At 45.6% G+C, this 25,338-nt stretch overlaps 1 protein-coding gene across 2 annotated transcripts in view; it reads right to left on the bottom strand.

Annotated features, from left to right (window-relative positions):
- Positions 1–24,191, bottom strand: part of GAS2L2 (growth arrest specific 2 like 2) — a 63,269-nt gene extending 39,078 nt beyond the window's left edge. Inside the window, exons 1-4 of one of the 2 annotated variants that reach the window (XM_075589868.1) lie at positions 24,070–24,191; positions 18,883–19,398; positions 7,253–7,491; positions 242–349 (exon numbers count right to left, since the gene is read on the bottom strand). In XM_075589868.1, the coding sequence (XP_075445983.1) occupies positions 242–349; positions 7,253–7,491; positions 18,883–19,240 (705 nt within the window). In that variant the 5' untranslated portion in view covers positions 19,241–19,398; positions 24,070–24,191. Of the gene's footprint in view, positions 1–241; positions 350–7,252; positions 7,492–18,882; positions 19,399–20,670; positions 21,116–24,069 lie in introns of those variants that run through there. The other variant, XM_075589867.1, reaches the window with a different exon arrangement.
- Positions 24,192–25,338: the final 1,147 nt, after the last annotated feature.

Raw genomic sequence — 25,338 nt, 5'->3', positions numbered from 1 at the left:
ATACACATAACATTAAAAACATATTTTTCCAGCCTAGGAATGTACAGGAGGATTGTACAAAGTCGATATATTCGATTCAGATGAAAAATGGAAAAGTTAATTAAGTATATCTTGATTTATTAAACAAATGTAAGATATGGTGATGGCTGCAGCTTCCATATATGTTACGAGGTGGTAATGTTCCCAAATACATATACAAGTACAAATTGGCACTGTCAAATAAACAAGATAGGGTACTCACCCTAACGAATATGAGGGTGTTTGATTCTCCCACTCTGTATTTTCCTTCAGAGACTTTGAACATAGAGAATTGCACTGGACAAGTGCATCTGCTCACCAAGTACTGCACCTGTACAACCAAGAACATGTGCATTATCATGTGTGTTGTTATATCAGAATCTTCCCCATATACTGGAAACAATGGAATACATGATGTACGCAGCATTTGTGGTGTAATGGTTCAGATTGTAATACTTCCAAAATAGGTCTTGACAAAGATACAGGAAAGCAAAGTATATATTGTTCATATTTTCAATTTCTTCTAAGAAATCATTAGTGATGTACCGAGTACCCGGAATAACCCGGTACCAGGCACATTTTCAAATACCCGGACATTACCCGGACCCGGCAACTGAGAAGTGGGCCCGGCGCCGAGTAATGTCAGGATAGCTGAAAATAATCACTTACCTGTGGCAGCATCAGAAGTGTCTGCAGCCGGCGTGGGAGCTGCAGGAATCCATTGCATAGCACAGCAGCAGGTAAGCAGTGTGAACCGGGGAACCATGTGACAGCTATCTGTCCAATAGGAACGCTCCTGCTCCTGTTCCGCTCACACTGCTTACCTGTTGCTGTGCTGTGAAATAGATTCCTGCAGCTCCCACGCCGGCTGCAGACACACTTCTGATGCTGCCACCGCCACAGGACCTCTGCTGCTCTTCATAGATGTCTCCGCGGACTTCCTCCACCCTGCAGGTAAGTGGTAACCGGGTACCCGGCCGGGTAGAACTATTGATTTTGGCCGGGTACCCGGCCGGGTAGACCTATTGATTTTGGCCGAGTACCCGTTACCCGTTTTTTTTTATATAAAACATTACCCGGTACAAGACTAGAAATTATGTCATAAAAAACAGGTTATTACTATAATATTAGGAATATGCAGTAGCTATCTTCTGAATCTTCCTAAAATTATCCTTATCTATTAGTATTATGTACCATGGGTTGTCTGGTGTTCTTTATCAAAAAGCAAAAGTTCTTGAGGTGTCATCTAAATAGAAGAAGAGTGTGATTAGGGAGAATCCTGCACCACAGCAATGGAGCTGCATTGTCACGAAGTTTCCATGGTCAGAGGAGAAGCATCACATTCTCTCCATAAATGGGTTAAACAAGAGCATGGACTCCACACCTAAGGCAAGTGTCATAGTATCTCACAATTTCACTCCCAGTAGCCAAAACTATAGTATCGCTTGGTGATCCAAGGTGATCCAAGGTGCCGTGAAACATTGAAAATACTTGTTTTAAGCCAATTTGATGCTAAAACAGCTTTTCTGTGAAATTGTACTACATCTACAGAACATGTATTTTCCTTCTAAAAAGGATGAAACCAAGAGGGGATTGGGGAAATATACATACACATGCTGGTGTTGGTGGATTTGGAATCTACAGTAGGGGTCAAAGATCCCCCTCCACTTTACTTCCTGGATAGCCTTCTTGTGTTTTGCCCTACACAATAAATCTAGCACTTATCTATTCTAACTTGGCTAATATGGCATTGTTTCCGTCAACAAGTTCCTCTGCGCCACCTGTAACATCTCTTGTGCACTGCAGAAGATCAAAGCGCTACTAACCTATGTTATTCTGCAAATCACAGCTTTAGCTCACTGCTAGAAGATGCAGTAAAGTATATAGCTACAGGCTGGGTTTTATCCTTGTAGTTGCATAATGTAGTTGTCTTGAGAGGCCTATTATGCTTCCCATTGTATTGCATAGATGAGGATTATCTCATTGGTGGCGTGTGGCCAGGATGCAGCCCCCAAGAGGGTTTAACTCGGCTCATGAAAGGGCAGATAATCAAAGTAAGCAGAAGAGGAAATTGGTGGGAATGACGTACAAGAGATGGGAACAAGAGTAAAACGGGGAGTGAAGGTAGAAGGAGAAGGCACTTCACGATATTACACTATACAGTGCTTTGCTTTTCTACATGGTAAACTGTACAGAAATGAACAGACCTCAATGGCACAGATTGCAAATTGTTGGTATTTTACTTAAACCTTCTAATATGATATAAAACGTGCTTTAAAAGACGTTGTAGAGCTTACATGCACTCATGCCTTACTATAAATCAGGGATTTTCAACTGGGGGTTCCGCGAGCACTCCTCAGGGGTTCCGCAGCCGCCAGGGAGGGAGAGCTGGGACAACTCTCATAGCTGCCCCAGGCCCGGCGCACGGCGGCACCCCCACATCGCAGTGACCCAGCGGCTCCCGAGCTCAGCAGCAGCGGCCCGGCCACTACTATCCTTTCTCTCCCTGCTCCTGTCGGCGTCGGAAGCCGCGTTAACTTCCAGCTGACAGGAGGGAGAGGATCAGGTAAGAGCGCATTGCTTAGAGCCTGCAGCTCCCTTAAAGTAAGTGTGTGTGTTTGTGTGTGTGTCTGTGTGTAAGTGCAAGTGTGAGGGAGAGTGTGTTTGTGTAGAGAAGAGAGAGGGGGAGTCTGTGTATATCAGAGAGGAGAGTGCGCATAAGGGAGAGTGTGTGAGGCAGGAGAGACACAAGAGACGGGGCGACGGGTGGGGGTGAGATATTGGGTTGAAGGGGGGTGGAAGAGATGGGGGCGAGGTTGGGGTTCCCCAGAATTTCACAATCAAGTTCTGCAGTTCCTTAATCAAAAAAAGGTTGAAAACCACTGCTATAGATATTTCTAATACACAGCTAAGTTAATTTTTTTAATGTCAAGAAATGGATCTTTCTCCCCAAGGTGTTATCCATACTTCAACTGGCAGTGGAGACTTGATAAGAGACAAGTCCTGTAGTGTCCTACTGCTCTGAAATCCGCATTACAGAATGTCAGGCATAAAGTTGCCATGACACCATATTTACTGACAACCATTGTTTTCCATTACAAAATAATGTCGGTCAAGCTCCCATGTAATTTCATACCTAAAGGAGCGTACTTCTAAGATAAATAACGTTCTCACTTTGTACAAAGTGGAAGTTAATATCTGTTTTATTTAAGGAATGAAACTCCCTTACAAATTGCATGTGAGTAAAATGTTTTAGAGTTATGTTGACAGCTTCACTGTATCCATAACAACTATCAGCCAACTCTGAGACAAGCAAAGTGTGGTAGAGGCACTTATGAAGGTGAAATGAGTTCACTGGTGGTTACTTACAGAGTGGGTCATTCTAGTATGTTAGAATTACAACTTATCACATGACACTGCCCTCTTCTGGTTCTCCTCCTACCTCTGTCACCACTCCTACAGTGTCTCATTTGCCAACTTTTCCCCTAACTCTGTGGAACGCTCTGTAGATTGACCTCAAGGCTCAGTTTTTTTTTGTTTTTTTTTCACTTACATTTTTATTAGGTTTTTCCAACAGTTGTGGGGGGGGGGGGGGAGAGGGGAGAAGGTACAGAAATAAAAAGGGAGGGGGAGTGGGTGGGGGAGGGGGGTAAGGAATGGTGCAACATTCCTGACGTGCATTCTTCGCATATAAAAAAATACATTATACATGGTCACTGGAAAAGACAACAATAAAATTTTAGATCAAATCTGTTCTTACCCTATTTTGTCTCGATTTATTTTTTTGGGGGGGGGAGGGGGGTTGACTGTCCCATCGGGTAACCTGGAGGACACAGAGTCTCATTGGAGGATATTGGACTGATCCATGGGTGAGTGATCCTGCGTGATCAGAAATCAGCCACGGCTGCCATACTGTATCTTTTGAAACTTTGAGCAGGAGTCTCTAAGAAACCATTTTGAGAGAGTACCAAATTACAAGGCTCAGTTTTAAGTCTCCTATTCTCTATAGACGCTCTCGCTGGGTGACTTTATTGACTCCTTAGGATTCATATCTAGGCGGATGATACACAACTATTCTTACAGGGCCGGCTGGTAATATCGCGGAGCTCGGTTCAAGGAATTGCTGCGCGGGGCTCTTACCTTCTCCTTCCCAATATCTTCCTTCAATGTCCCTCATCATAGCGCCGCACCGTAAAATGGTGTCGTGTTACCATAACTACAGAACGTCGCATGATATCGTGATGTCATGCGGCATCACGTTGTCATGGCAATGCAACGCAACAGGGCCATTGTCATGGCAACGTGACGCCATTTGACGTCACGACACCATGATGAAGGACACTGCAGGAAGACATCGAGAAGGTAGGAGAGTTGCAGGGGCCTCGCTCTCTCCCCCGGCAATCAGTTTAATTGCTGTGAGCACAGGGCCTCTGTAACCGCGGAGCTCGGTGCAGTGACACCGCCATCAAGCCGGTCCTGTCTACACCTGACCTTATACTTGCAGTCCAAAATTACAGACTGCATATCAGCAATCTCAGCTTGGAAGGCCCTTCGTCGCCTCAAAGTTAACCTGGCTATGACAGAGCTCCTCCCAAACCATTCTTCCGTAGTTACATATAAGAATAGTGTAACTAGTTAAAGTGAGGTAGGAGGGGATGTACAGTAAGTAGTGTACAACAGCTGTTATAGAGATCCAGATTAAGGATCCCAGAGACAATATGCTGCTGTAAGTAGTTTGATTAATTGTAACAAACACAGTTAGTACAGCAGGGCCCAGCTTCTCGGCACTCTGCTTTTCGGCGATCCGCTGATACGGCGGCACCGAGAAGGGGGCCGCCATGTTGAATTTGAAATCGCGCATGCGCAGACCGCAGGTCGCACATGCGCAGAACGGCGAAAATGCCGGTTTGCGCATGCGCAGCACTGAAAATCGCCGGATCCGCTTTCCGGCGATTTTCACTATACGGCGGGCCTCTGTAACGGAACCCGCCGTATACCCGGGGCCCTGCTGTACTGTAACTGTGACAGATATTTATTAGATCCCTCCTCTATTAGGTAGCAATATTGAGACTCATACATTTTTTTTGTCACAACGATAATAACCTTGACTAGAGGCTGTACGAGTTTTACACTTGGCAATATGTCTGGAACAGTCTGAGTGAAGATGGGTTTTTGCAAGTTTTACTGAGCCATATATCTGGATCTGCCTGTGTTAAGATGATTACAAGTGAGATCTAGTTCAGCATCAGAAGCTCAAAGCAAAGTGTATACCTGGGTGGTCAGCCAAAGCTCTAAAAAAAATAGCCCCCACCGCTAAACAAGTCAGAAGACTATTACAGCTGACTGCCCTTGTAAAATATGGCCTTATTAGTAGGCATACTGAGTAGTGCTTAGTATACAGTACTATCCACCCTTCTGTTACTGTCTTGGACTGTACAATCAAAAATGTTGTTAAATTCAATCTGGCTGAGGCTACAATATTCCACTAATCTGAATCCAACACCTCGCTCTGCCTGTACGTCACTAGTGTGATGTCATACCACATGCCCAACTCGCATTTCACTCAATTACGGAGCTTTGTCAGGGGAAAATGTCACAATATATCCACTCCCTTCCTTACATAGCTTCATGTTGCCACAGCAATCACCCATAGTTGCGCAATGTGTACTGGCCGCCATGATAGTGTTGGATACAGTATGCTGCATAATGAGCGAGTAGATTAATCTATTGAAATGTTGATGGCGTGGGTAACATAGCGAGCAGACATAAGTCCTTAATCAAATGAATACACTCAATTTCAAGAAAATATCTTATTTTGTTTTAAACAAAATGTACAGTATAACTGTTTGAGGATCAAGTAAGAAATTGACTTCCAAGTATAGCAAATGGCTGGCACAGACATTTATTTATATCCATAACTTTGGATCACACAGAAATCAACTGGAATTGTCTATCTTCTGGATTTTATATACACCTGAAACTCCTTTGCAGAGGAAATCCTTATATGATTCATTGGTTGTATAGCTGGTTACTTAGTGTAATTAATGTATTACCCCATATTGTACATCACTAGTCACCACCATTAGAAATATTCTTCAAAGGGCGTTTTGAAATAGTGGATCAATGAATAGAGTGGTTGTCAAGTAATTATACTTTTAATAAAGCAGAGATTACTCAAAAAAAGTCACTGCAGCAAATTGTTGGTCTGTGTTGTTTGTATTTAATCTTACTCACATATATATCTTGAGAATGATCTTTGTTGAATATATTTCACTGGATATTCAAATGTCACCCTCTCGATTGTGTCATTAAGTGGTCAATCAATAAATGGGGTAAATATAAAACCCTCACTTAACCCAGTAGGGCTCAAAGTCTGCAAGCTGACAAAAGATGTCTGCGCAAGGAAGCAGAATGGCTTTACAGTGTCACCGCACTCACACACACACACACACGAACACACTTGAAGTTGAGGCTCTACACTCCTGTACACGTCCATATATCTCAACTCGGATCCCTTGTTACATCCCTACTTGCCTCTTACGCTCAACCTTTTTCTTCGTACCTTTTACTTCTACAGACCTCGGTGAGATTCTCACTAATCACCCCTTACGTATTGAATATTCTTCCACTCAATGTTCGTCAAGAGCCTTAGCTTTCAGCTGGAAATTCACCTAAAAGAAACTCATTACATCATCTATGTCTCTACTACGGACTCCAAATGCCCTTGACCTCCCTGACTCCAGTTTTAATAATGCACGCTCATTCCTAATGTGTCCGTAAGCCTCCCAACATACTACTTAGATCAAGGGTGTGCAAACTTTCTGCGCTGCGCCCCCCGACAGCTCTCCCCCTCACTTACCTTTAATCCGGCATCAAATGATGCAGCGACGTCACGTGACCCCGCGGCGGCATTTGAAGCCGCGTTGCCATGGCGAAGCATCACCGGAAGCCGGCTGAATTAATGTAAGTGTGTTACTGAGGCCTCGCGCTGAAAAGCTCTGTACGCTTCACCCCCCAGTTTGCGCACCCCATGACTCAGATGATAAATTCTTCGGGCAGGGTCTCCCTTTACCTTATGTTGTACTTTACCTGTCGCGCTTATCCCTATCGGTTGTATTTTTTTAACCCCGTATTCTAATTTTGTAAAGCATTGTGTACATTGTGGCGGTATCTAAATACAATTATAAATACATTTAATCAAGTATCCGCAGCTTAATGTATAATGATGACTTACCATTTGGTCGAGGTTCTTGAAGTCGCATACTTTTCTCTGGGGTTTAGGAAGCGGGATTTCCTCTGGGGGCAGGTCCAGTTCCTCACGGATCTCCTCCTCTATCTGCTCCTCCATCTGTATCAGCATGGGAGCGCTCATGCCGAAGCGAGAAGCTCTACGAGCCACCTCCAGCAGACACAGTACAAAATTCTTCTCGTTCTTCCGCAGCACCAGATCCTCAGTCTCAAACATCAAGACATCTAATGGTAATGCAAAAGAGAGATGATGTCATAAATGGAATGTTCTAACTGCCGGTGAATCAACCGTTTTATTATGAAGTGTTCCGCCCTTCCCTTAGCTCTCCCCGCACCCTGTGACATTGGTTAGGACAAAAGAATGTTTTTCAGGTGGAAACCATGCAGTGGAAGCAAGGTAATATTGACCCATTGGCACATCAAAACTTTGATGATTAAAACTTTATCCAGTTACACACAGTGCGTGTCTACATTCTTTTTGTAGCTACCTCTCTGCTTTGCAGAGCCTGGTTATAATTACATTTTTAATAATAATAATAAACTTTATTTCATATAGCTTTTCTCCCAATGGGACTCCAAGCGCGGCACAGTATACTGCACAGTATAGCATGCAGCACACATCACATAGGATTTATACAGACACGGTGACACTCCCGTAGAGCTTACAATCTATGATTTTAGTGCACAGAGAGATAAAGTGACTTGCTCAATAAATTCCTTCCTGGCTCCTAATATTGGCAATCAGATTACTCCCTGGATCAACATCCTTCCCATGTTTACTTTATTAGGTATATCCCTGTATACCTTTCCTTCTGTATACCTTTTCTTTACATCATAAACATTGGATAAATCGTTCCGAAATTTCAGTCCAAAGAGATTTGTCCCTAATGTTTAATAAATGTAATAGTAAACAAAGAAGCCCCAATGCACATCCAATGTGACAATATTTACTTAATGTATATATGTGTTTCCCTCTCATAAGTGTAGCCATGCCATCTATGGCTACTAACCTGCTCTATTACTGGCAGTAAGCCCTGCTAGAATCAGGCTGCCAGTAGTCAACATGGGGTTTTCCACCGCCTTGGTGCTGGACTTGAGTGACTGTGGGGAGGCGCTGACATCAGGCTGAGCATGTCCAATCATGGGACAGACCTGGTGCCCTCCTCCTAGCTGTATTTAAGGGCAGTGCCTCTACCTACTTGAGAGAGGAAAGTCATGCAGCCAAGAGCCTGATTATTGGGCCTTCTCTGGTCCTCTTCCACTCGGGGGAGAGTGAGTGTATCCCATACCTCTGCCCCTGCTAGAGGGGCAGGGAAGAGCTGGGTCTGCTGTGGGTGCCCTTGGCCTGTAGTGAAGGATCCAGGGACCATCCTTCAGTGAGTAGCTGACAGTTGCTGCATTGGGCAGAACCCTGCCATGTACTGCGCTGCACAGAGTGAGACAATAAACCGAGATTGTATTCCTGCAGTCTATAACCTATTATGCTGTATTGCTGTATCAATGAATTTTTAGTGAGCTATAAAATGTGTGTATCTTGCGTCTATCAATCAAGTTTTTCAACAACATTAAGCTAATTGAAATGTGAGCGTCTAATGCAAGCAAGGGTCCTATAAAGAGGACAAACTAAAACACAATGATGCAACCCCTGACGAAGCCCTGGCGGGAGAAAGGCGTAGGGTTAAAGACAGACACTTGTAATTTCAATCAGAGAGAGAAGCGGTGTGTTTCCGGATTCAAAAGACAAAACGCGTTTGAAAGTTTGAAACTTTGGTGCCAAGGCTGTGCAATCTGACGGACGGCTGTGGTGGGGGACGCGGGACATGGGAGCTGCAGAGCAGTCGCACCATCAGCAGCACTACTGTAGCATTTTGGGGAACATCACCAAACTAAGGATTATCCTGGTAGCAGTAAAGACGGGTCGCATTGTCCTTGGAGCATCTGCGGAAACAGCCCGGTCGGCTGCGTGGAGAGACGCAGCAAATGCAGGTTTTGCCCGCAGTGTCAGTCGGATACTCTGTGATGGTAACCTCAGTAGCTGTCTGGTGATGTGTGGGGATTATTGATTCTCTGGGAGACTCAAAGCGCTCTGTGGAGATACTGTGGTGTTTGTGTGGAGAGCAGGTCAAGCTCCAGGTGGGGGGTAATTACCCATAGCAGCAATACAGCACCTGTATACCACACACACCAAACAACAAATCCATTTCTATGGGGGTTGAAAGCAGGGTATAAAGAATTCCCTCAGGAGGTCTGTGCTTCACTTGTGTTTCCCCACTCCCCATTCCCCCCACCCAGCGAGCACTACACTGCACGCACCAGGGACATACATAGTGTGGTTACCTTTCTAAAGAAACACACCAACCAATTCAGTTCAGACCAAAGGTTTGCTAAAACAAACATCTAAAATCACAGCATCTTGTTGCAAAACTAGAAGATTTCATCTGGAGTTTTCAACAATATCTCTAAACCAGGACAGTTCTACTAGATGTGGTTCCCTAGTATTTTTAACATAATATGTGAACCTAACTGGATGTAACATTCTGGAAACATACAGTACCTTCTAGATCTGGTTGCAAGAGATATATTGTATGCATTCGTGCCACTATAATATCTTGTATTGTTTTTGTGGGTCAGAGGAACAATATCTTCCAATTACAAGTTTTGTTCTCCCACAGAAGAAAGGCAGGGTTTATGTGTAGCACCTTTATGTATTGTGCAAGTCAGGGTGCTGCATATAATTAGTATGTTTTTTACATTCATAGATGTAAGAGTGTTTTACATATATGGACTTACCTGCATGCACCTTGTGACACGTAGCATTATTGAACTTTGAAATATACATATGTGTGTTTTTCTTTTCCAAGTGGTAAGATATTTCTTGCCCATCATAGGTAAATGCAAGGTTAACACTGTCCTTATATTTGTATCTTTTTTGGTTATTAATATTGTTTGGTTTAGCTTGTACCCAGCTGGGATATATTTAATGAGTATATTTTGTGGATTTATTAGTTTTTTTTTTTTATTAAATATATTTTATACACATTTTTTCTTTGTGGCCATTATTTGAAGTCCTTTAACCTCTAGAAAACATCTGTTTTCTATTACTTAATTCTATGCGCTAGGGTCTATGTTCTTTTCAATAAACCATTCCTGTTGTTATACTCCTGCCTAGTGTGTGATCTTACTGGGGGGAGAGGTGATAGTTCTACTGTAGGAGATCATCTTCACCTATCTGGTGCCTATAGCAGATGGAGGCGCTGCACTGCTAGAGAACCATGTGGGTAATGTACCCAGGAAACCTGATCCTGTGTCCTCACTACCACCGGCGGACAGCTCGGCCCTCCTGTTACCAGCAGGTATCATGCACCACATGACCAGTAATGGTGGAATCTCCCAGAGGGTGGGGGAAACACTGTTACATAAGTATGGGTAATTTAGTTCAATATTTTAGCCAAAACATGTTAAGCCTGCAACCACATCAAGGAAACCCTATCAGGAGGTACATACATGGGCGTCCGCAGGGGGGGGCAAGGAGGGGCGCTTGCCCCCCCCCCCTGATCCAGGGCCGCAAACAGGGGGGGGCACAGGGGGGACAAAGGGTACTGCTTCCCGGGCCCCGTGGGTCAGGCCGGGCCCCGTGGGTCAGGCCGGGCCCCGTGGGTCAGGCCGGGCCCCGTGGGTCAGGCCGGGCACCAGTTAGTTAAATACATTTAAAAAAAAAAAGTTGAAAAAAATGGTGCCTATTCCCCGCGGTCCCGGCGCGCATGCGCAGGGCAAGCAGGGCCCACTTCCCCCCGCTCCCAAAGTGGGACGGAGGGGGAAGTACAAGTCAAGCTCCTCTGCGGCCCGCTTCCCCCCCTTGTACAGCTTCCCCCGCACCCACCTCCCACATGCCCCCCGGCCCTCCTCCCGTGGCCTTGCCCCCCCCCCCCCCCGAGCCCACCTCCCGTGCCCCCCTCCCGCGCCCCCTCCCCAAGCACACCTCCCGTCCCTGGCAGCTGCAGCAGGGATATCGGGGGCAGAAGGGGATATCAGGGGCAGGAGGGGGAAGCGTCCGGCGACAAGCTGCACCCACCCGGTCAAGGTAAGTCACCCCATCCAGTCACTGTCACCCACTGTCACCATAACCCACTGTCACCGTCACCCACTGTCACCATTACCCACTGTCAACGTCAACCACTGTCACTGTCACCCACCCACTCACTGACTGTCACTCACCAAGTCACTGTCACCCACCCAGTCACTGTCAAGTCACTGTCCCACCCAGTAAATGTCACTCACTCAGTCACTGTCTCCCACCCACCCACTGTCTCCCACCCACCCAGTCACTGTCTCCCACCCACCCAGTCACTGTCTCCCATCCACCCAGTCACTGTCTCCCACCCACCCAGTCACTGTCACCCACCCACCCAGTCACCCAGTCACTCTCTCCCACCGTCATTCTCCCACCCACATTCAACATTCACCCACCCACCCACTGTCATTCACCCACTGTCATTCACCCATCCACCCACTCACTCACTGTCATTCACCCACCCACCCACCCACCATCATTCATCCACCCACCCACCATCATTCATCCACCCACCGTTATTATCCCACCCACCCACCGTCATTCAACCGTCATTCACCCACCCACCGTCATTCACCCACCCACCCACTGTCATTCACCCACCCACCCACTGTCATTCACCCACCCACTGTCATTCACCCACCCACTGTCATTCACTCACTCACCCACTCACCCACTGTCATTCTACTGTCATTCACCCACTCACCCACCCAGGCAGGCAGACACATGTCTTTTGTTGAAAATATAAAAATAAACAGTTTGCATTGTAATGTTTTATTCTGTATCACAATAAGGAAACAGTTAAGTAAAAGTTGCGCTCTAAAAGATATTTTTTCGTGGTAGGTGCGCTATGGGTTCGGGGGGCGCTATGGGTTCGGGGGGGCCTGCTCCTTTCATTTGTCCTGGGCCCCATGATTTCTGTTGGCGGCTCTGCCTGGATCACTCGCAGTCCTGGGCTGTTTTTGGCATTTATGGCGCCGTACAGTACGTTAACGGCGCTATAAACGCCAAAAACAGACTCTGGGTGGACCGGGACGGAGGTGGGTGGACCGGGACGGATGTGGGTGGGTGCTCCTGGCGCCGCGGCAGGCAGCTAGTGGTAGGCTAGCCTATGCTGCTACGCAGGAGGAAGCGCAGCGCACTGTCATTGGTAGCACTCGGGAGTGATGCGGTTCTCATTGGTAACACTACCTACCAATGAAAGCCGTCTCACTCCCAAGTCGGGACCAATCTGTGCCGCAGCCGGGACCGCCATTGTGCTGCGGTTATAAATTATGCCCCCCCCCTGAAAAAATTTCTGCGGACGCCCATGGGTACATACACTACCAATTTAATGATGCGTTCTTTGTATTTCCTCCACTACATAAAGAACAGAGGTAACAAAACAATAATATAGTCCAGGGGGGTGCAAACTTTTTTCCCTGCGCCCCCCTGCCGGCGGTCACTTTATCCCCCCGCCCCCCCTCACCCCGGCGTCATGACGTCACATGACCTAAATGACGCTGCGTTGCCATGGCGACGCGTGTGGAGCCAATGTAAGTAAAGGTTTACAGAGGCCCTGCAGCTCCCCGGCACTTAATTTAAGTGCCTTCGGGAAGCGCGCGAGGCCTCTGTAAACTGCGCGCCCCCCAGATTGCGAACCGCTGATATAGTCAATAGCATGGGATGCATGACATATGCGGTGCCTAAGGAGTTAAAATGGAATCAATGTAAACCTTTTCTAATTCAGACTACTACAGTACTAGTTTTTTTTAAGCCACGTCGAGGACGGGTTCTTTATTCCACGTGTCGCTTGGGGAACATTGCACTAGAAAGCATTGCAGGGCTCTCCTCCTGCAGCATACACAGCATAATCAAAGCACGACAGTTAGAAAGGAGGTTTTCTCTGGTGAAACCAAGAAAGCAGCGCTCACCAGTGTGTGTATCATGAGCAGAGTGGTTTTAACCCTTTCAGTGCAGCAATACAATGGATTGTTGTTGAACGGTTAAGGGGGCAACAGCAGCGGGAAAACTCAAATATCCAATAAACGTAACTGATCAACATTACGGTGAAAATGTTACTTATTACTTCCTGTGAAAAATAAATACATTTTTCGTTACGGTGGATCGTGTAAGATTCTTATCAGATAATTACTATCCTCCACTTTTACCTGTTTGGGTAATGATGGCCTCATAATTACTTTCAGAGGACAAAGGGAAGAGAGAATTGGGGATTTCATTTACACCGTGTATATAGAAAAGGAAACTTATCAAATATTGGCGCTCTAAATAAATCAAATTAAATCAAATTGTGCAAAGTGATAAAGTGATAATTTAAATAAAAGTGATACTTATACAAACATATATGAAGATGCTGCTATAACCCGGTGTAGGATTGCTCTATCAATCCTCTTGATGAGTAGAAGGAAATGGGTCTCCGGGAAGCGCAATAATATGTGAAAACAGAAAATATATTGATAGTGCAATATTGTCTGTGATAGAGTCAGAGTATAATGACTTGTCTCTATAATAAATACTCACAAACGTGAGAAAAATAAGGACACGTAAAGGTATCTTTGGATGCTATAGCTGTCACAGAGCGGTCAGGAGATCCAGAAGTCAATACTTCCCCTGGTACATGGGCTCCCAAGGACCTTAGTAAAAAATAAGACTGGACATAGTGCAGACTGTATACAAAGTTTTAAAAGGTAAGTGAATAGTATTACACTCACATGGTTTCAATAATAAAAAAGCATTTCGATCACAATGGATCTCAGCAGCCGGATAGGTAGTGGCTCAGCTTCCCCTCTGTTGTGGCGCGCATGTCACCGGTGCGTTCCAGTAGAAACCGGAAGTGATGTCATCCGCTGCGTCCACCTCCTGGGGCTCCGGCTGGCATAGGAAAACGTCACTCTACGCGTTTCACCTCTTCGGTTTCATCAGGAGTAACGTTTTGATGAGTGGGGGGGATATATATACGCTAATCTAGGTTCCCATTGGTAGATGGTACACCCGATGTTATTACTGTAGTGCTTATTGTGTACACATGAGGTTATAATGAGATTAGATCGTTACTACCTCTACATCACACATATGTAGAGTTCAAAATAATGAGATCATTTAATGCAGTTAGTTACAATTCATTTATATAGACAGATTAAAACTTACAATGTTTAAAAATTACATTTTAATTATCATAAAAAATATATTTTATATATAAAAACAGTAAAAAAAAGTAGTAGTAAAAAAGTGTTTAAAATTTTTTGTTAAAAACAGGTATTTAGTTAATTATCACTAGAATGGGAGATTAAAAATGGAAAGTGCATGATATTGATTTCACGTGGGCAAAAGGCATATTCTAAGGTGGAGACAGAAACAAGGCATTAGTACATATCTAATCAAATAAAAGGTTTAAGATCAAAATCCAGGTTCAAACCTAGTGGAGACATAGTTTTTAGTTCGAACATCCAGAAAGATTCTCTTTTAATCAATGCTGTATGTCTATTACCTCCTCTCCAATGGGGCATAACTTGTTCAATGGCTTTAAAACTTAACCCCTTGGGGTCAGAATTATGTGCCATTAAAAAATGGTTTGAAACACTGTGTGTGGTCATTTTGCGTTTTATATTCCCTATGTGTTCCAAAATGCGTATTTTTAATGGTCGTATAGTTTTCCCTATATATTGTAGACCACACTCGCATTCAATTAAATAGATGACAAAGTTAGACCTACAGTTTAAATGTTGTTTAATGTTGTATACCTTATGTGTAGTGTTGGACTGAAAGTTATCTTTAATTTTAGAGCTATAGTGGCAGGCAGTGCAAAATTTACAGTCAAAGAACCCTTTTGGGGGTTCTAACCATGTGGGGCTTCTATTTATAGTGGAATCCCTCAAAGCGCTAGGTGCTACAAATTTTTTCACATTAGGTGCTTTTCTATATACCATTTGAACTTTTTCAGGTAGGGAAGTTCCTATAATGGGATCATTTTTTAGGATGGACCAATGGGCATTCAGTATATTGTTTATTTTGTGTGCGTCCCTATTGTATTGGGTAATGAAAGGTACTTTAATAAAATCATTACCCATACTTTTTTCTTTAGGGATCAACATGGAGTCTCTTGACTTACATTTTGTTTTAACCAATGCTTTTTGGATAACATCAGATTTGTAATTCCGCTCTGCAAACTTTCTGGACAGGCTTCCCAGTCTTATCTGATTAGTAAACGATTGCAAAACCCATACAAAGCATTTGGTTGCCATGAAAATGTTGTAAGAATGTTTTTTGACGGTCTTATCAGATTAGTTGAAGATTGCAAAACCTGCGCAAAGCATTAGGTTGCCATGGAAAGATTTTTTTGTACGTTTTTGGGAACTAAAGCATCATAGGTCTCCCTGGTTACAACATGCCATCATTACAACATATCTTAAGAAAATGATTACTGTAGGTGTGTGATTCTGTCAAAGAAGGCAATCGCCAAAATGTCTGCTTGTATGGACTGTATCTTTAAATCATTACGCTCCATAGTTAATAAGAAATGCTTTTTCATAAGATACCTGACGGTAAATTCAAGTAAATAGGCCGTAAAGTGTAATCTGGTGTGGTCATATGGAATTAGCACCACTTAGTAACTATGGGCCTAAATATTATAAGCATAGACCAGGGAGTAATCTGATTGCCAATATTTGGCGTCAGGAAATAATTTATTTTCCCCTTATGAGATATCATTGGATGATATTTCACTGGGGCTTTTTGTTTGCCTTCCTCTGGGTCAATATACTGTAAGTATGGATATACAGTAGGATAAAGTATCTGTCGTCTAAATTTAGCATAGGTTGAACTTCATGGACGTATGTCTTTTTGCAACCTCATCTACTATGTAACATTACAGACCGTGTGAGAGTTCAGATTAGATGCTTTTGGGTGGAGCATGCACTCCTTTACTCACTGTACTGAAACTCAAATGTGGTGGCCAAATGCTGCCCTATGTATTTACCTAGATCCCAAGTATACAGTATATACTGTATGTGTCCAAGAGAGAAAAGGAGGCGGGAACTCAGACAAATTCTTAGGGGGAAAAAAGGTGACTTTATTGGATAACATGATATATCCCACACGTTTCGTCCCAGCTGAATGTATTGATCCAATAAAGTTACCCTTTTTCACAAAGAATTTATCTGAGTTCCCACTGCTTTTTCTGTCTTGGACACATTGTTCAGAACAATACAGTAGTTCACTACTTTTTTTATTTTTTATTATTAACCTTTACAGTGCCAGTTGTTTACAGGCACAAGAGTGTGATCACATGACCGCGAGTGATCACATGACCGCATGCCAGAAACGGTGATGGAGGGGGCTCCACGTCCGTTTCAATTGGGTTTGACTCACTGTTGGTGCAGTTTGCCCAATCAACCTCTAGAAAACTAGCAGGTTTCTATAACATACGTAGTATGTCATAGGAGCCTCTTGTATGCCAGAGCCCATCACATAGGAGGTACGTCATTTGGACACACACACACACACACACACATATAAACAGAATCTAATTATGTGCACAACAATATCACAATATGTAATTAATTAAAGACCATTAAATGCTGCCTCATAATTCCTAACCTCACACTGAGGCCGCGGGCATGGTCAGCTAAGCGCTGACCCGCACTGAGGCAGCGGACTTACCCCCAGCACCCTTTATGAGGGCGGCTTTAGGAGGCGCTTCCGCACGCTTCCGCAGGCGGAGGAGGAGACAGCTCAATTTAAGTTTTGGCGCTGAGGAGCGGAGGGCCGGTCACGTGAGCGGTTCGCCCGTGACGTTACTGGCCCACCCCCGGATGGCGCGCACACTAAGGCCAGGGAAAGCACCCGCTTTCCCTCAGCCTCCGCACGGCTGCACTCTCTATGGACTCAGCCTAAGGCTAACACATGCAGCTGAACCCCCTTATAACGCTGTGCTTGGGGTCCAAAGAATCACATCGCGTTATAAGCGGATCACGTTAGAAATAATGTACAATTGTATGCATTGTACAATAAAGTATTTAACATACCAATAATCGTGTTGTAAAGTATTCATAAATAAGAAAATTGGGAGCCACGCTTACATCGCGTTATAAGCGGATTTGCGTTGTTAACGGATCGCGTTATAATGGGGTATGACCAAACAATATGAATATAGGGTGCAAATCAGTGGATCTGTAAAAAAAATGTCAATTTAAAAGGCAATTTTTTATGCAGATAGCAAATTGGCTACTTACATCCACACTGCCTGATTATATCGGCTACATTGTATGTCACCGCACAAACAATCAGCTTGAAAATCAACAGCTCCCTCTTTGCTTGAAATCTTACGTCTTGAACACGTTCACTCCTGCTGTGTGGTTTCCCGTTGTTCAGCCAGGTTGGTGTTCCCGTGATGCAGTTCCGTGATCCGTAGCTCCGATCACGTGACTGTGACGACAAACGCCAGTGTCAGGAACGGACTGAGTAGCGGGACCACACAGCAGGAGTGTCCGTGTCTAAGAGGGAGCTGCTGATTGTTTGTGCGGTGACATACATCCACACTGTCTGATTATATCGGCTACATTGTATGTAGCCAATTTGCTATCTACATTTAAAAAAATGCCTTTTAGTACTTCACTATTGTGGCCTTTTTTCATTTTCTTTAGGATTCAAAGAAGTTGGGACTTTGTTACCATCTTGGAGACCTTCCGTTGATATATTGTATATTTCTATTCCAAAAAATTCAGAACCACTGATTTGCGCCCTATATTCATATTGTTTGGTGTGTATATATATATATGTAGAGGTATCAGTACCGTGTTAGCCAAGCTTCAATAATCAAAAAATAAATAGACGATATCGTTCTGTGGCTAACGAAATGCTTTTATTTGTGCGAGCTAATTAACTGTGTTAACACCCCATTTTACACCATACTGAATAAGCACATAGCTGTTTAATGCCGCAGCTTACAAAATATGATGTGTATATACAGGAATACCCCGGTTTAAGGACACTCACTTTAAGTACACTTGCGAGCAAGGACATCTCGCCCAATAGGCAAACGGCAGCTCACGCATGCGCCTGTCAGCACGTCCTGAACAGCAATACTGGCTCCCTACCTGTACCGAAGCTGTGCGCAAGTGGGGAGACTATAGAGCCTGTTACACATGCGTTATTTACATCAGTTATGCACGTATATGACGATTGCATCGATAAGTGGAAAAAGGTAGTGCTTCCCTTTAAGTACATTTTCGCTTTACATACATGCTCTGGACCCATTGCGTGCGTTAATGCGGGGTATGCCTGTATTGACTAGAGAATCCATTATGTATTGTATGTATGTATATCTTTATTGATATAGCGCCATCTATGTACATAGCGCTTCACAGCAGTAATACACGACAATAATATAACACATAATGGGGATAAGCACTTCAGACGTAAAAGTAACATTAGGAAAAGGGTCCCTGCCCCGAAGAGCTTACAATCTAACTGCAGTGCACTATTAGAGTGATGGAGGCATTATCCTGTCAGAGCTTCTCTCTGATGAAAGACAATGAAAGCGCTCTTACCTTTAATATCCATCTCCCTCCTGCACCACTGGATAAAGTTGGACACATTATCTCTGGCCAGAAACGTTCCAGACTGGGCTGACCCGTTGCATGTCACTCCTAATTTTGGCAGCTGGAGTTTTTGTGCCAGGGCCGGGTATTCCCCAGAGAATTCGCTTGCCACCTGTGTCACGTGGTTGGCATGCCGACACAGCTCAGACCCAGTCTCCAGGACTTCAATAAAGTTGTCCACGGAGACTTCTAGATCGTACAGGTCCTTTAGCCATTCGGCCAAGTCCTCCTTCATAGCGTACAGGTACTGCTCGCTGGATTTAAATGGACGGATGCTGCGCACACTTCCCCCGTGGTAACCTGACATGATGGCAAGAAAGCAAAGCAGTCTGGGAGAGAAACGATGGTCAGGCCCTCACACACACAGGTTTCGCAGAAACGCCTTAGAGACCAATTCCTTCCAACATATAGGGGATCGGTAAAGAAGGAACTCCTTAGGAGGTAGCAAAATCATCATTGTCACACCTGCAACAGAACAAAATCAGGGATAAATATATGTATATATACACCTACCTTTTGAACCCCATGTGTACAGTTAATATAAAAATATCTTATTCCCTTCCATCAGGAAACCAAAGACAAATCCTGTATTTACAGTACGTATCTATTTAGACCCATTAAGGGGTGACAGGCCTCAGAGAGCTCCTGTGGTGATAAGGACACCTAGATCAATCTCCTGACAGATTAAATCATATAGCTCTTCTCCTACAAAGACGTAAGGGACACATACCTCTCCCTCAGACAGAGACAGAAAGGACACAGATTAATCAGTCTAAAGAGACATTAGGGACACACAGCCCTCTCACCTTTCAGCAGAGACATTAGAGACACATACAGAAACATTAGGGGCAGATACTCTTACCCTTCCTACAGAGACATTAGTGACACATACTGTACTTGTACACTTCCTACAGAGACATTAGGACAGAGACTTTAAGGATACCATGCAGAAACATGAGACATAAACTGGTCACTCCTGAAGACATATCAAGGATGCATATTGCTCTCCCTTTATACAAAGACATTAGGGAATAAAGTATACAGTTGTGTCGAACAATTACAGATGAAGGCATATATGTGCATGGTGAAAAGAAACTGGCTATGGAAAGCATCAATATCAGAAAAATAAAATAAATCAGCTATAACTTCATAGTATAATACATAATATAATATCATTATAAAGCTGTTAACCCCCTGTTTAACAATCTTTCACCTTTACGAACATACAGTATAATGTTTCGATTAGCGAGTGAACCCCTTGAAACATGACAGTAAGGCTGCGTGCACGCTGCTGCTGAGCACGCTTGGCGCGTTGACTTCAGTGAATGTGAATCTGCACGGCCACGTACGCTCTCCCAAGCTCGACGCTTGGGGAGACAAAGAAAATTTATTTTGAACCGCGCTCAGCTGCGGTCAATGCACACAGCACAGAGCACACAGCCACACACACTCAGCACAGAGCACACAGCCACACACACAGAAATAGCCCCAATCCAAGCCCCCCCAGCCCCCCTCAACTGCTCACGCTTGCAAAATTAGGCAGGACACCCTGCGCTCATGCTTGGAGAGTTGGTGACGTCACCGCTCTCAGCATGAGCGCGCTCAGCGGCAGCGGGGACGCAGCCTAAGACTCGTTAATTTCCATCACATTCCAATAACTTCTACTATAAGAACATTTCTTCTCCAATGCCCCAATTGGTCTTCATTACTCCCTTCCCAAACCCCACCAAAACTTACTTCCAACCCTTCTGGCGTAAAGCCGTTGTTGTCCCCTTTGTACAGACAACCTCCAAAAGCTGTCTCTTTGCAAAGTATCATGTCACCCTTTGTTCAGCATGCTGAAAACTGTTTTCCTTCAGCGAGTCTTGGGACACAGACGAGCATTTAACACTCCCCCATGGAAGGGGCAGTGGGGGAAAAATGCCTGTGCAGAAAGAGCTGCTTACTGTTTTGTTTCCTTACCAATAGCTTGCACACTTCTCCTTGGTGACAACAAGCTTGCTACAAACACTCCCTATTAACCCCTCGAAGGCTCCCAGTGACCTGCAGTGCTGGGAGCAGCTCATCTCTCCCCAGCTTGTCAACAATTAGCATGCACAAATTAACCCCTTCACTAAAAAGGTGTACAAAGCATTGCAGGTCCTTCCGCAGTAAAGGCCACAGATTTCCATAGCACGGAGCTGCTGGATGTCGTCACTGTTGCCTATATTGGGTACTTTAGGGTGCCCCCACATACATAGTTACATAGTAGAGGAGGTTGACAAAAAGACGTGTCCTTCAAGTTCAACCTATACAAAATGTAGACGACAGATACTAATCCTATATTTGTACTGTACTTACAGTATTTTGATCAAGAGGAAGGCAACGAGAAAACCCCAGTGAAATATAATTCAATGATATCTCATAAAGCGAAAAATAAATTCCTCCAAATAATGGCAATCAGATTTCTCCCTGGATCACCATCCTTCGCATGTTTACTTATTTGGTATATTCCTGTATACCGTTCTTTTCCATAAAGATGTCGAACCTATCTAAGCCATTATTTCTGCAAACCTCGTTATTGCAACAACCTTCACCTATAACGCAGCTGCCCAAAGTATCGTTTATTTAAATGAATTGTTTTAAAGAATTAGTACTGTCTGACCCTGGCAGCTACCTTACTATATACACGGTGTTCAGAAAAAACGGGGCCCTTTTTATTTTTCGTCATATCTTGCAGAAAAATCACAACATTTTGTCACAGCAGATTATTACATTTAAGAATTATTTGATCACCTAATAAATAGTCTTTGGAATTTTTAACGGCATGATGACCTCCATCAAGCCCATAGTTTTAAAATGGTGTTTAGCGAAGAAGATAAGCCCGTTATACAGTGCTTGGGACACAGCAAGGATTATGGTCCAAAACGCTGACATAAAATGTTTCCTTATAAAGGCTGGTTGGACTGAAAAAACATAATCGTAAAATAACTTGTTGTTCTGGGAACAGCTGAATGCGTTATCAATTATGTTATCAGACAGGGGCATTCTCGTCTTTGGCCACGCGTTTCAGCAGAGGGAGTAGATTTTAAACTCAAACTTGATAGTACTTAGTATTTCAGATTATATTACAACAGTTTAAACAGATGTACAAGATACGAAGGATAAAACTCCTATTTCTCATGTCACTGTAATGAATCTACTGTAGTGTTTCTGGTACTTGTTGCCCAGTGTGGCGGATTTCTCATTAGGCCCGACAGGCCGGGCTTAGGGCGGAAAAATTTCTGGGTGGCAAAACTGCCTTTTCTGCCCCCCTCCCCATATACAGAGAACGTTTCGTCGTGGACAAAACGCCACCTGCGTTCTGCCGGCACGGCAGGGCTGTTCGCCGCTGGAAAAGCCAGGTCTGCCATGCCCGACCGCTCCGACAAGCCAGGTCTAAAAAGTGCCTGTTTAAATATCCCACGCGGGACATTTAAAGATTGTACGTCGGAGCGGCAGGTCTATTTAAACATGCACTTATCAGCAGTGCCGCCAACATGGGGGGACAAAGGGTACGGGCGTCCCGGGCCCCGTGAGTCAGGGGGGGCCCGGCTAGCAGGGCCCCCTGCGCAGCCCTGCCCGTTAAATTTTTTTTAAAAATGGTGGCGATTCCCCATGCGCAGAACCGAGGTCCCGCAGGGCAAGCAGGGTGTCCGGCCTGCTGCTCCGCTCCCCCTCCCAACGTGAGACGTAGGGCGGGGAAGCACCAACCCAGGATCTCCGCGCGCGCCTCCTGCCCAAGGCAGCAGCCGCAGGGGATGCTGCAGCTGCCCGCCAGTCTCGCGCAGCCAATGCACGGGTTAAGTCCTCACCAGGCCCTGACATGTGAGTTAGTCACAGTATAGTTACTATTTGTTGCCTTTTTAGAAGGGCAGTAGTCACATGTTGCTCTAGAGGTTGTCAGAAGGTCACATGTGTTGATGTGACTCTTCTGCAACAGTTATTCTGCTCAGATACTTGGGCAGTGTTGGCCACGCCCCTCGGTATATAAGGTGGGTTCCTCCATTTAGGAGGCAGACCCCAAATTACCATCAGAAAGATCCTGTAAGATTTAGGACTCCAGGCTCTCCTAGCTTGTAAATCAGGCAATCAGTTTTATTATTTTCAGCATAGGGACTGTATCCCAGTGTTAGGGGCTCCCAAGAAAAGGTGCTGAGGAGTTACTACACTGCTGTAGGGAGTAGTTCCACCTGCAGGACTAATAAGGGACCTGGGGTGGACTGCCAGTGATTTCTGGACAAGGTCTGGATCTGCGACTTGGCAGGGCAAAGGGGCTCTATGGGTGAGTTGAACTACTATGTGACTCGCAAGTGAGAGAGACTGATTAGTATTATTTCTGAATGCTGAAACCCAGTCCTGTTGATGGATGTGTTGCTGACTAATAAACCAGTTCCTGGCGCCCTGTCCTATTATTATACTCCTCATCAAGAGCCAGTGCGAATCCATCAACCCTGGGATGAAGGACCTGCATCCGTTATTGAGGCACACAAGCTGTTTAAAGCCACAGAGACCCCTATTCCCCATGCTGGGGGGGGGGGGGGGAATAGGGGTGTTACTGCAGCGATACAGGTTTCATTTATTTTTATTTTCTTATTATTATAGGATTGAAGCCCGATGGTCTCCAGAGCTGATCCGCGTTCATTTCAGCTCTGGGGACCCCCTGCTTCAATCCTGTACATCAAAAAAATGAAACCTGTACTGCAGCTTTTAAGTTCACATTTCTTAGAATGCAGCCATCATGGCAGCAAATGTTACAAGTAAATAGCAGTGTGTTTGACTTGTAATAACTGGCTAATTGTTTTTGCAAAGCTTTCCTTTTTGTTGTTGTTGCAAATATCACCTTATTCACAAACTTCAGCAAAGATTTGCTCAACTCGGGACATACCCACCTGCTAAATAGTTTTGCAGACACACACACACACACACACACTTTAACACTAGCTTTATCAATATAAAATGTATAAATGTAATATCTCATTAACACTGCCGCTGGATGTTCTTACTTGCCTTGGCAACTAGTAAATGCCATCTGAACATGAGACTGGAGCTCGCTTAACTGGTCCTAATTGAAGCTCATATCTATTTTGCAGCACTCACTATATTATAATTACTCACGCGTGTCCTTTTCGTGCTCACACATTCCTCACAGGTGCCAATTCTTTTATCTGTGGGACACAGTCCTGACAGTCAATCATTTGTTGTTCAGCTCTGTGCTTCTCATCTGTGTGCAGCATTCTCTGATATCCATATCCCCTCTCCCCCCCCCATCTGAACTTTCAGACTAGACTTTTGTTTTTAAACGTTATTGTAGCCCCTTTCTCTTTCACCTCCCCCTCATTCTCTATCGTTTCCCCCCACCCACTCCTCTCACCCCCACACACTCCTTGTCTCACCCCCACACACTCCTCTCACCCCCACCTCCACCTCCACCCTCACCCCACACACTCCTCTCCTCTCTCACTCCCACCCTCCACCCTCTCCTCTCTCACCCCCACCCTCTCCTCTCTCACCCCCACCCTCTCCTCTTTCACCCCCACCCTCTCCTCTCTCACCCCCACCCTCTCCTCTCTCACCCCCCACCCTCTCCTCTCTCACCCCCCAACCTCTCCTCTCTCACCCCCACCCTCTCCTCCTCTCACCCCCCCCCCACCCTCTCCTCTCACCCCCCCCACCCTCTCCTCTCACCCCCCACCCTCTCACCCCCCACCCTCTCCTCTCACCCCCCCACCCTCTCCTCTCACCCCCCCACCCTCTCCTCTCACCCCCCCCCCACCCTCTCCTCTCACCCCCCCCACCCTCTCCTCTCACCCCCCCCACCCTCTCCTCTCACCCCCCCCCCCCACCCTCTCCTCTCACCCCCCCCCCACCCTCTCCTCTCACCCCCCCCCCCACCCTCTCCTCTCACCCCCCCCACCCTCTCCTCTCACCCCCCCCACCCTCTCCTCTCACCCCCCCCCACCCTCTCCTCTCACCCCCCCCCCCCCCCACCCCTCTCCTCTCACCCCCCCCACCCTCTCCTCTCACCCCCCCCACCCTCTCCTCTCACCCCCCCCACCCTCTCCTCTCACCCCCCCCCACCCTCTCCTCTCACCCCCCCCCACCCTCTCCTCTCACCCCCCCCCACCCTCTCCTCTCACCCCCCCCCCCACCCTCTCCTCTCACCCCCCCCACCCTCTCCTCTCACCCCCCCCACCCTCTCCTCTCACCCCCCCCCACCCTCTCCTCTCACCCCCCCCCACCCTCTCCTCTCACCCCCCCCCCACCCTCTCCTCTCACCCCCCCCCCACCCTCTCCTCTCACCCCCCCCCACCCTCTCCTCTCACCCCCCCCCACCCTCTCCTCTCACCCCCCCCCACCCTCTCCTCTCACCCCCCCCCCACCCAC

The sequence above is a fragment of the Ascaphus truei genome, chromosome 3 (assembly GCF_040206685.1).
Source record: "Ascaphus truei isolate aAscTru1 chromosome 3, aAscTru1.hap1, whole genome shotgun sequence".
NCBI classification, from domain to species: Eukaryota; Metazoa; Chordata; class Amphibia; order Anura; family Ascaphidae; genus Ascaphus; species Ascaphus truei.
The sequence above is the reverse complement of the archived record's forward strand: the minus strand, read 5'-3'. Positions and strand labels throughout refer to the sequence as shown.